Source organism: Phodopus roborovskii, unplaced genomic scaffold, assembly GCF_943737965.1.
Source record: "Phodopus roborovskii unplaced genomic scaffold, PHOROB, whole genome shotgun sequence".
Lineage (NCBI taxonomy): Eukaryota > Metazoa > Chordata > Mammalia > Rodentia > Cricetidae > Phodopus > Phodopus roborovskii.
The window spans coordinates 1,334,090-1,346,446 of record NW_026126511.1 but is presented as its reverse complement, the minus strand read 5'-3'; the positions used below and the strand labels follow the sequence as shown (position 1 = coordinate 1,346,446).

The following is a 12,357-nucleotide window of genomic DNA, read 5'->3' as shown; positions in this document are numbered from 1 at the left end:
AAGTGTGGTCTAGAAGTAGGTAAACACTACTGCAGGTGAGTATGGCAAATTACATTTCCAAAAGGTAGACCTAACAAGCCTTCTCATCCCTCTCCATGGCCACCTTGTCTTCTCAGGAGAGCAGGAGCCACACTGGGTGGACCCTTGGACCAGGCTAAGCTCCCAAGCATCTCCAGCTGTGCTTGGAATTGGGCCAGCACCTGAGCCAGGCTCAAGAGGAGTTGGGGATATCCCTACATCTCAGACATATAAATTCTGTGGAGGGATGGTATACTGTGAATATCAGGTTGCAAAGGTTCTAATGCCCCCAAGCTGACCCAGAGCCTTTGCAGCACAGGAGTCAGAGTGGAGAGCAATGGGGAGGGGGGGGTCTCTCGTGGTCCATGTACCGTCCACTCCAGTACCGTGAAGGTAAAGACAGAAACAAGTCACGAGGAGTCACAGGACACAAAAGCTACAAAGAAAAAACTAGAGCATTTTGCCAAACAGCTGAAGATCACCCTGGCTTCCACTTAGGCTGACATGGTGCTCACCTGGGGAGTTCTCTTTAGAATGGTGTTCGGCCAGAAATCCATCTACTGCTTTGAGGATCCATAGCTCAGTTCCAAGGACATGTGTAAGCTTCAGCTCCCGCAGGAGAAATGGGTGGAGGAAGCCAACAGGGAGAACTCCCAGAATATATGCAAAGCAGAGCATCTGCTGCAGGAGGGCAAGAGAAATCGGATGGGGGGGGGGCGCTGTAGAACATTTCTGTGGTGGCCGGAGCCCACCTTGCAGATCAACATCACCACCAAGCATCTTGGGCTGGAAAAGGATGTGGTCCTAGTTTGCTCTGTCACCAACAAACACCGATTAGTCCCAACCAGAGGAGTAGGAGGCTACGGGATCTTCTTTTCCAGGGCTCATGCATCCTCTCCTCTGACCCCAAGGCCACATTTGGGTGCCCCAGGGTACAGGAGCCCCAACCTCACCATGCTCCGTTCTTCAGCGGCTTTGGGATTAAAGTCTTCATTTACTGAGGAGAGACTGAAAGCACAAAGGGTTGAGGAGCACAAAGTGAGAGGTGACGGAGGGTAGCCGAAGTTCAGTGATGCCCTGTCACGCATCACTTTGTCGATCCCAGCACTTGGAATGGCACGCCTTTAATCTCCCAGCACCAGGGAGTGATATGGCTGGGTGAGAGAGGAAGATAGTGTGGGAGGAGACAGGAGCTCACTGCAGTCTAGGCAGTCTGAGGAGCAGTTGAGTTTGGAGATGCATTGGTGGAGGGGAGGACTCTCTAGTGGATGGCCGCTTTGCTTTTCTGGTCTTTAACCTTAACCCCAACACCTGTCTCTGGGTTTTTATTATTTCTGTTACAGGTGGGTGTTGTTCTTTTGTTATAATTATTCCCAGGTTTCGGCACCAATGTTGTTCTTTTGCTGCAGCTATTGCCTAAGAAACACAAACTCGAGACTCAGCGCCCACGTGGAGTTTATTGAGAGAGGGAAGAGAAAGAGGGGGTAGCTGGTGGCCAACCGAAAGCAGGGGAGAGAGGAGAGAGAGGAAGAGAGAAAAGGCAAGAGAGAGGCGCACTTGCTTTAAAAGGGGAAACTTGAGCATGTGTAACTGAGCCCCCTGGCAGCCAGGTAAAGCTTGAGCAGCCAGGTAAGTCATGATATAGAGACATGGACATGAGCATCCCGCCCATCATCAAGGGGCGGGGTCAGCAGACTGCTGGTTCCCAACATTGGGTGCTTCTAGCTCCCCCCCCCCCCAAAAAAAATGAGTACTGGGGATTGAATTTACATCCTCACACTTGCTAGCGCTTTCCTGACTAAGCCATCTCTGCCAGGTTCCCTTGCTGTAAAAGACAGACTTGTTATCATTTAGTCTCTAAAGACATGGTGTGTATTTTCCTTCACTCCCCCTTCCTCCCTTCCTTTGGACAGGGTGTCACTAAGTAGTTCAGGCTGGCTTGGAGCTTGCTAAGTAGTCTGGTATGATCTCAAACTTACCATCCTAAGTGCTGGGATTACAGCCGTGTGGCCTCCACACCCAGCTCTGTCTATGTAACTTAAGAATCTACAAGCTCTTACACAATATCACAAAAACTTACCATTCCTAGTTGTTAAATTCAAAACCAGGGGCCCAAGACAACATGCTTTAGATTCAGAGAGGACCCTTCCTAGGAGACTTCTATATCAGTCACACGGCCTCACAATGGGAGTCACTCACTGATGCTGTCATCGCCGAGCTCAGCTTCCGGGATTCCAATGGTCTCCATGGCCAAGTTTCCTATCGCCTCCCAGCTAATGGCTTTATTCATTGATCTTTCCTGAACTGATTAATTCGTTTGAGACAAAAGCCAAACAAAGCGTGATTTCTTTCTTCTCCTTTTTGTTTTTGATTTTTGTTTGTTTTTTTTTTTTTTTTTGTTATTTTGTTTTATGAAACAGGGTTTCTTGGTGTAAGAGCCCTGGCCATCCTGGAACTCGCTCTGTAGACCAGGATGGCCTCAAACTCACCACCTGCCTCTGTTTCACAAGTACTGGAATCAAAGGTGTGTGCCCCCCATCCCATGCCCTGAAAAGACCAGTTTTCTAATCAGCATTCTTCCAGCGTTTATTATGAACAGCTCTACTCCATCAAGAAGACTCATCTACTCTGGCTGTTTGCTAACCCCGTGATCTTGAGAGGCACCCGCTTTTCAGACAGGTGCCTGAGTTGTCCACTCAGGAAAGCCTTAGAAGAGCAGTGAGAAACGCAGCCCCGAGGTATCCAACAGTGTTAAAAAATTAATATGACTGCAATGATTAGATGCAGCAAATAATTTTAAAAAAACTACAAATTTCTAGGTTTTCATATATATTCATGCCTTGTACTCTAGAGGCACACTGCCCATAAGAAATGGACAGTGAGCATAGCTATAACTTTTGAAATGTTAGTTCTTGCGGTGCTGGGGCTCAACTCTAAGGCCTTGTGCATGTTAGTTTAGCACTCTGCTAAAGTAAAAGGACCTTGGCCACTTCCCTCCAGCCTATACTTCCACGGCCTAAGAGGTCTCTGGCACATAGTAGGCACGGTAATTTAAACGAGAATGTTCCCAACAGGCTCAGATGTTTGAATATTTGGTCCTCAGTTGGTAGCACTGTTTGGGTAGGTTTAGGGGGTACGTCCTTGAGAAACGATGCCACCGCAGGCAGGCTAAGATTTGTTTTCACGGTTCCCAGTGGTTTCTCTGCTTCATGCTTGCCAGTGGGAGTTGTGAGCCCTCAGCCACCACATCTCTGCCTCGCCATCAACACAAACTTTCTTCTTTAAGTTGCCTTGGCTTCAGTGTTTCATCACAGCGATACAGAAGTGACTAACACAGTAGGCACTTACTTCTTACTGAGTAAATGAAAGAATAGACTTATTTAATGCTAGCTCTGCTCCCTTGTCAAAAACCCACTCTGCCAGTTAGCATTTATCTCAGGGTCCACTGAGCTTCTTATAAAAGAAGTCTTATGGCCCATTTTAAATTTGAGAAGTGGGTAGAATAATGTAAATGAGTTGCCTAGGACGATACAACTGAGTCTGTCACCTCCAGATCCAAGCAGGTTGAACAGGAATATGGACACAGATGTCTAATGTTTTGATACTGGGCTAGTCTTCTGTACGGCATTTTCAAGCCAGTAATTTCAAATCATATGCAATGAGCATGCTAGGTAACAGACTCAGCCAGAAGGCCCTGTAAGGGATATGCGTGCGAGGCTATGCCTAATGGGATGAAATTTAAGGGAACAAATGTTAAGTCTGCATCAAAGTGTAAACAAATTGGAGTGAGTGAAATACCAGGCAGAAACCCCAAAGTAACACATGCTGAACTGAGAAACAAGTATACCCAAGGAAGTAGAGGGCCATGATCAGATTTCCTCATGTTTAAATGCTGCCCCTGTCCGTCATTAACAACCAAACACTGAAATTAAAAAAAGCTATTATCCAGGTGTGCCGGTCAGTGCCTATCTATAATTCCAGCTCCTTGGGAAGACGAAGCAGAGGACCGTGAGTTTGAGGCCAGCTGGGCTGTGTAGCAAGACCCTGTTTTAAAATACACACACACACACACACACACACACACACACACACACACACACACACAAGGTAAGTAGAGAAGTTACCAGAAGTTAGCCTTCTATTTCAGTTTTAGGATAACCAAGGAACATATCACAGCTTTCTTAAGGTAGGGAAAAAAAAAAAAAAAAAAAAAAAAGCCTACATAACGGACTTTCAAAATCTGTAGCCAGGAAATGCTTCCTGAAGTATTAGTCGACCAAATGGCCATTCCCCCATGCCCCTCCCCATAAAACAGCTGCAGAGGGAATCCTGACAGACGAACCAACAAGAGTTTAGGGGATTTGCTCTGCAGGCAGGAGACTGGACATGAGTGTATCAGTAGAAAGAAAAAAAAAAAAAAGTTCCTAAAGGTGCTTTTAGAAGAAATATTCTTTACTAAGAAACAAATGAACACTAAAAACAACCAAGCAGCATTAAAAAAAAAAAAAAAAAAAAAAAAAGCTACACAGCATACTCCCCCCCCACCTGCAAAGCTAGGTCCTACAGGAAGATAGCATAAATAATTAATATACCTCCAATCCTAAAAGACCTATAAACTGTTTAAAGCAACGTTTGAGACACACGTTTTCTTTGGTGATGCATTCCAACTACTACCAAGTACAACTGCTAGTCTAAAAGTCTACACAGCTGTCCTCAGAAGGTGAGTGAGTGCAGGCATTCACATTCCTCCTGGTTGTGGTCTACAATAGGCAGACATCACTATAACCTTAGGACTCCCATTTGGCTGTCAACCAGACTGACTCTGGAATCAGTGGAGGGGCACACCTGTGAGCACACGTGTCAGGAGTCTCCTTGGTAAGGCTACCTGAAGTGGAAAGACCCATCCTAAACGTGGGCCGAGTGGTCATGCAGCACCCTGGTGCAAGGAGGTCCTAGGGAAACGTTTTCTTTGCTTGCCTTTACATCTTGCCTGTGAGTCCATCTGCTCAATGGCTGCCACCGCCGCCACCTTCCTTCACTGAGACTAGAGCCCAGTTTCTTTAGTTGTATAATGTGGACTTTAGACCAGTGACTCTCAAGAAACTCTACTGGCCTACAGTGTCAGATTGGGACTGCCTAGGAACAGCTTTGTGAACCAAACAGCAACAGTTCTGAGCCTCTATTGTGAAGACAGGCATCCTTGGACAACATAGAAAGTAAACGAATCTAATAACGTTTTTCTCTCTCTGTCTATCTCTCTCTCTCCCTCTCCCCCCATGACTTAACAGACTTGTCATTTTTAATCTTTGAGACAGGGTCTCACCAAGTTGCCCAGTGTGGCCTTGAATTCATTCTGTAACCCAAGCAGGCCTTGTATTTGTGATCATTCCAAGGAGTGGCAATGGCAGGTGCACACCACCCAGGCCTGGCTCCAGCCTGCACACTAATTCTTCCATTTGGTTTTAATTAAAAAAATGAAAGCTGTATTTTAAAAGCGAGCATAGAGAATAAAAGCCTACCAGTATGGATCCGTGCATCCCATTATCTGAACTCGGGTAACTCCATAATACAAACCTATAAATCAGGCCTGTGATGGTTAATTTTGATTATAAACTTGACTCATTTCTGAGCCACCTAGGAGCAAAACCTGTGTACCAGGAAGGGTGTTTTCAGAGGTTTCATGGTGGTAGACCCTGCATAGATTTGAATGGCAGGGAACCTGCAGCAAATATAGGACAAGCAGAGCAGCCACACGTCATGTAACCCTCCATTTCCTGACTGTGATGCCTCATGATAGCTGCCCCGAGCACACCTTCCCTGTCACAGCAGACTGCACCTTGAAACGGTGAGGTAAACTAAGCCCTTCCACCTTTCCGCTGTCAGTTAGGTGTCTTGTCACAGTGGTGGGAACGGAATGAACGGTAGGCTCTAAAACTACACCCCAGTCATGTACTAGAAAAGAGCCAACTCCACTGTCAGGGGGAGGGACAAGAAGAAACATTGACTACCGAGAAGAAACTATGACGAGTGGCAATTTTACTGCAATTTCTAATTACAGAGATTGCATACATTATTAGGTCAACAGTATATAAAGAACAAATTAAGTAAACACATGGTTGAGATCTAGTAAGAGAAGGAAAAAAAGAACTCTTTTTTTTTTTTTTTTTAAGAACACCACACAATCCAGAACTTTGACTCCTTTTGTAAGAAAATTTACCTTTTTTTTGCGTTTTTCTGGACGGAGCAGCATCTGTAGGTACATTATGTGAAACGGGAACCCACTTCACAGCTAAAAACATGAAAACACAATGTACACAGACACACAGCCCTCTGAACACTGGACAGAACAGAAACCAAGATGGTAGGCTGCCTATGTTTGCCTAAACACAGCAGGGTTACTCTTCCGCCAGTGGCAGCTTTCCATAGAATATTATCCTGTGTACTAATATCATTCATGTTGGAACACACACACCCCAAAAATGAGTGGGAGTCAATACCTTCCTATGAAAGAAAAAGTATACAGATATATAAAGATATACCAGATGCTAAAAATTTCCCTTCTTCATTCTATTACTTATCCCGTTCAACACAAAAGAGTGAATAATTTCCTACAAACTTCAAGTATACAGTTGCAAAGAGACATAAAAACCCCCAAATCTTAATTTACTCTTCCTCGTCATTAAATAAACATGCTAACATACAGACACACAAGACACATGACGCTTATGCAAGTTGTGGGAGTCAGTCATGGCTAGGTCTCGCCATCTCATCATGACAGCCACACCCCAAATGCAGGTTTAACATGGGCAAAAGTTGCTCAAGATAATTTTTTCTCCTTTTTCTGTTTAGTTAAGTTAAAAAAAAAAAAAAATAGGCTTCATCTTTGAGATTTTAGAATCACATTTGGGTGGTGTGAAAAAATACAATTTCAACGCAAAAATCCTCTCAAGCATTCAAGAGTGTTATTGCTGGTGCTATAATCTTTTTGCATGTCTTTGTTTTCATAGGGGGGGAAAAAAAGTAACAGTGGGATAATCAAAAAAGTCTGAGAACTTTAAGTGGCTAAGCCCAAACGCACAATCTGAACTGAGGCCTCACGCACACGCGTGCAAGCTCAAAGCGTGGGGGAGAAGATCAGACATCTTTCTTGTGCATTTGTTCTAGCTTTCTTCTCAGGAGGCTGTAATTCTCCTTCGTGCCTGCTGCCACGGGGTCGAGCTGCAAGGAGATCTCATAGTGTTTCTTGGCCGAGTGGAGGTGTCCCCAGCGATGATAAAGCACAGCTGAAATAACAGGAGATGGATTTGGTTGGAAGGATTCCCAAAGCACATGTACAAAGGACAGTTGTGGAGCCTTTACAGAAACCACTACTTAAAAAAAAAAAAAAAAAAAGAAATATTGTTTGTACTGTAAGCTTTGTTTATTGTAATCACACACCCTGGGGAGTGGCCCCTGGAACCCTGCCTGTTAATCACGGGGTTCTTCTTATTGTTAGATTCACGTGCTTCCAGAAATGTTATTACAAAAAGGAAGGGCCGTGACTGTTTCAATGCTGCCGTGAAACTTCTAGCTAGTCAGCGCTTCACTGAACTCGGGTTACATCGGAGTCTACTCTTTAAATATTTCATTCTTTATATATATAAAAAAAAAAACCCCAGAATTTTATACTTATTTATTTCTATCTTGCGTGTATGAGTCTTTTGCCTCTGTGTGTATGTGCACCACATGCATTCGGTGCCTGGTGCCTATAGAAGCCAGAAGATGTCAGGTCCTCTGGAAGTGGAGTTATAGATGGTTGTAAGCCTCGGCATGGGAGCTGGGAACCAAATATGGGTCCTCTGCAGGACTAGCCAATGTACTTAAGTGCTATCTCTATAAATCTAACCTTTTATTGTAAGTGAAGATTTCGATACACCTTTTGGCTGTGTTTCTAGGTTGAAGTTGGGGCTCTCACATCAGAACCGAACTGTAAAGTGATGTTAACAATAAACTGAATCTTCAACATCCTAACCCTGACTGGTACAGGGAATGTTTCTCGTGAATGTAGGACCCCCAGCCTGTGAGGACCCCAGCCTGCAAGGCAAGCACTCTATGCTGAGCTGCAACACCAGCCCACTTAATGAAAATTCATTTTGAGGCAGGACTAATACAGGTTGCCTTTCAAAACTACTTTTGCAAAAAAAAAAAAAAAAAGATTTTTTTATATACATATACATATAAAACAGCACGGAATCTCAATACGATTCAAATGGAAAACTTTCTTACCTAAATTACCATGGTAACTTGCAACATTTGGATTTGCTTTAATTGCCTTGAGGAATAAAGCTTCAGACTCCTAAAACAATGAAATACACACAGAAGAAGGTATTATGCACGAAGCAAAAACAATCATCTTCTAGCATTACTGTTTTATATCAACATATCCTTTCCAGAAACAGCCTTGCTGAGAAGGGGCCAGAAGAGCTACCAAGGGAGGCGATGACATGTGGCCACAGAACAAAGTGGCTGGTACTTGGCAACTTAATTCAAATGCCTTAATTGGGGAAGGGGCAGAAGAGGAAAGGACCAAGCTGCCAAGGATACCCAACAGAGCAGCATGCCCAACCCAAACTGATGGCCTCAGTGCAGAGACAAACACTCAAGTTTGGGGTATGAGACTGTTTAATCTCCCACAGAAACCCAGAGTACCGTCATCGTCCCAGACGAGCTGCATCCCTTATCCAGCAGCAATCAGCATAGACAACGAGGAAGAAGCGGCCATCTATGATGGGAGCTGTCCATTACTGCATAGGACTGCGACCAAACGCCCCTGCTGGGCATAGGCTGATTTCTGTACTTGTCCTTACTTGAAGTGGGGTCACTATGAAGCAGGGTGGTGGCTTTCTACTTGACTGACCCCAAATGTTCACTTCCTACCTGGAGACGGATGCCCAGCCCATGTTGGCCTAACATAAGCCTAGGGTACTATGTGTGTCTCTCACAAACCTGTTTGGAAAGAGCCAAGCTCACCGCAACTGGCATCGAACGCTGAGCCTATATTAACAGCCCATGCTGTTGGATCGGGGACAATTCTGACTTCTCACATTCTACATGAATCTTCTGAGTGGGCTTCCTGCCTCGCTGACTCTGAAGTGGACCTTCCTTGCCAAGGGATAGCCAATGGGAGTCCTGGGAAGCAGGCTGGGGGTCCAGGTGGACAACTTGAACCACAGAGCTCAGGGAAAACCCCCATCATGTAGAAATATCATTCAAAGGGGATTGAATGAAGACATCAATCTGACAGACGGGATGGCCGTGGTGAGTCAGTGCCCACGCCCAGCTCCAGCAGCTGAATTGCCTTTGGAGAGACCCAGGATTTATCCAACATTTAGATAAGATGCAGCACAACCAAACCAAAGGGAAGGTTTGGTTCGTTGTGGGTTTTTATGCAGCTATGCTTTCCCTGGTGATTTTTAAACTTTTTCATTCAACCCTAGAACTACAGGAAATAAGAGAGCCAGAAAACGAGAATCTACTCCAAGATGCTCTGGGTCTCACAGAAACGTTTGCTGGAGTGGACTGCTGCAGGGGTGCATGACGCACTTTCTAGGGGTTCCCAGAATTTCCCATTTCCCTAACTGCCCAAATGTCAAGGCCACGGCTGTCTCAGGGTAACGAGCCGGCGAGCCCGGAGACAGTGACACCGATCGATGGAGGAAGGGGTTTGAGGTTCACACATTTCTTAGCATGTGGCAACTCCTACATTGCAAGATTGAACTTTACAGGGGGACAAGAAGATGGAGGAGAAAGCTTGAGTCACGTTTCCAAGGCTCGGAATAGCAACATTGCAGCATATAGGCACAGGGGCATCCCAGAAAAGGCAGGTCTGGGGGCAAGTGAGTAGGGGCAGGATCTGCTGCCTCAGGGAGTCTGGGGGCTGCTTGAGTGCAAGTTTCAGCGGCCCTGGGCTGCACCTGAACCTGAGGATGAGGCCAGGCCTGGAGGTGTTCAAAGCTTATGATGTGCTCATCCATCCCATTTCAATGGCATGTTCAAGAAAGACTTTATGAACTGGTCCCTGGAGAGATCCAGATGCTTATAAACACAGGCACTGTGCCGATTTTTATCACTGGATAGATTCAAACCTCCTTCAACTGGAGATATCTTTTAATAACATGGAGAAAAAGCAATGCACTCTTGTGAAGGACATTATACACTGTAGTTAACAAAGACTTAGGGCTGGGAATGGCCTTGCAATCTGGATCTTTAAGAATAAGTGGAGACCTGGGTAGAGAGGACCTGGAAGGCAAAACATCTCAAGAGAGACACCTGAGTCAGAGCCCTCCTACGGGCCATCTTGAGTCCTGCGTGACTCAAAGAAGGACAGGGGAGCAGTGTGGCGTGAATTGAAATCATTTCTCAGCAAGGTCACCTCCCTTCGGATTCTCTTAGGAAAAAGACAGTACAGCTGGCAGCTTTTGGCTCATACCCACTACTGTGGACCAGTCTTCCTTTGAAGCCAACAGAGGATGACCCCAGGCTCAGAGCCTGTGCCTGTAACAGTTAAGTAGCTGAGACCGTGTGAAGCGTTCACTTTTTAGCCACCTTCTATTTCTAGTAATGACATATTACCTTTTAAACACATTTATCTGTATCTAAAATATATTCAAAGGGCCAGAAAGATGGCTCCGCAGTTGAACACAATTTGCTTTTGCAAAGAGCCCAGGTTGGGTTCCAAGCACTCACAATGGCTTTCTCATAGTTACCATCTATAACTCCAGTCCCAGGGGATAGGATGTCGTCTTCTGCTCTCCACGGGCATTACACATATGCGGTGCACACAGACACACACGCAGGCAGAACAATCACACACATAAAAGTAAAAAAAATTAAAAATCAGAAAAAAAATTTTAAAAAATTTAAGTAAATGAAATGAAAAAATTTAATTTTTTTTTAAATTATTATTTAAAGAGAAGCATCAGTTGGGTGTGGTGTGCACTCCTGTACTTGGGAGGCTGAGGCAGGAGGATGGAAGAGTGCCAACCCGGGCTACATAATAAAACATAGCAAGACCCAGTCTCTTAAATAAACAGATATAAATAAATAGAAAATCAAATAAGTCAGGTAGAACTTACAAGAGAAAAACCAAAAAATTCTTAACGCGAGTGGTGGGTGTGACACACATGACGAGTCTCCCTCACTGTGACATGCTCTTGAACCTCAAGGCAGCGGAGTGAGTGATGCAGAGAGGAAGAGGCTGGGAAGTGCCACAGTAAGAGCCGAGTGTGACTTCTGTCTTCCCAAGTGATTCACAGATTCACTGAATGGTCATTAACCTCAACTCATCATTTTGTATGCATGTATTTACCATTCAACAGACGCAAATTCCACACCATGTTCTCCTATCACGAGGCCAGAATTCACGCAGACTGCCATCTCCACTTCACATAAGAAGGGAGTGACGCATGGACTGGTGAGTGACTGCTGTTAGGTTCAAGGGCTCTTGAGAGAGCCTTAGAACCTCTCAATACAATAGACAGCATTTTTCTGTACACCCAAGCAGCTAGCAGGCTGCTGAAGCCTCTATCCTGATGTTGATTGAGGGATTCATTTGGTTATTTCATCACTACAAGCGTGAGGACCTGGATCTGTATCCCAGTACCCACGCAAAAGCTGGCATAGTGGTAGGGAGGCAGAGACAGGAGGGTCCGTGGATCTCTCTGGCCGGGCAGGCAATCTGGCTGAATCAGAGAGCTCCTGATTCAGCTCAGACTCTCAAAAAATAAGGTGTGGCTGAGGAAGATACCTTACATGGGCCTCTGACTCCAGCCATATGTACACACACACACACACACACACACACACACACACACACACACACGCACGCACGCACGCACGCATAAGTGACAAATAAGTTGTCCAGAATGCAGACTTCCAGTCCCTGGGACAGAAGATGAGCCTACTCCAATCCTGTAAATCAGCACTATTCCTCCACCCCCACACCACACCATCACCACTTTTCCTACTGTAACTGCCCAGGGCTCTGCAGGGCACCCTGCAGGCCAAGAACAAAAGATTCTCTTCCCATTGTGAGAGAAAAGCTACACAAACGTTTACATTCCAAATCCTTAAAAAAAAAAAAAAAAAAAAAAAAAAAAAGTATCAGATGTTGGCCCTTGGCTGGATTTGGCTGGCTGACCCCCCTGGCTGGAAAAGTCCCATTATGCTCCCCGCTGGTAGCTGCCCAAGAGCTCAAAATGAGCTCCTTATTTCAGATTTCATCTTGTTTCCCTGTCATAGGCTCAGTACTCTGGCCTTGCCCATTAAGATGAAACATGTGTAAAGATAAAGGCAATTAAA

General features: G+C 45.1%; 1 protein-coding gene across 2 annotated transcripts in view; it reads right to left on the bottom strand.

Annotated features, from left to right (window-relative positions):
• Positions 1 to 6,032: 6,032 nt before the first annotated feature.
• The window catches only part of Tmtc4 (transmembrane O-mannosyltransferase targeting cadherins 4), a 60,261-nt gene continuing 53,936 nt past the window's right edge, over positions 6,033 to 12,357 (bottom strand). For both annotated transcript variants that reach the window (XM_051195191.1, XM_051195190.1), the window contains exons 16-17: positions 8,284 to 8,353; positions 6,033 to 7,301 (exon numbers count right to left, since the gene is read on the bottom strand). In XM_051195191.1, coding sequence (XP_051051148.1) covers positions 7,153 to 7,301; positions 8,284 to 8,353 — 219 coding nt within the window. In that variant the 3' untranslated portion in view covers positions 6,033 to 7,152. The remainder of the gene's footprint in view (positions 7,302 to 8,283; positions 8,354 to 12,357) is intronic.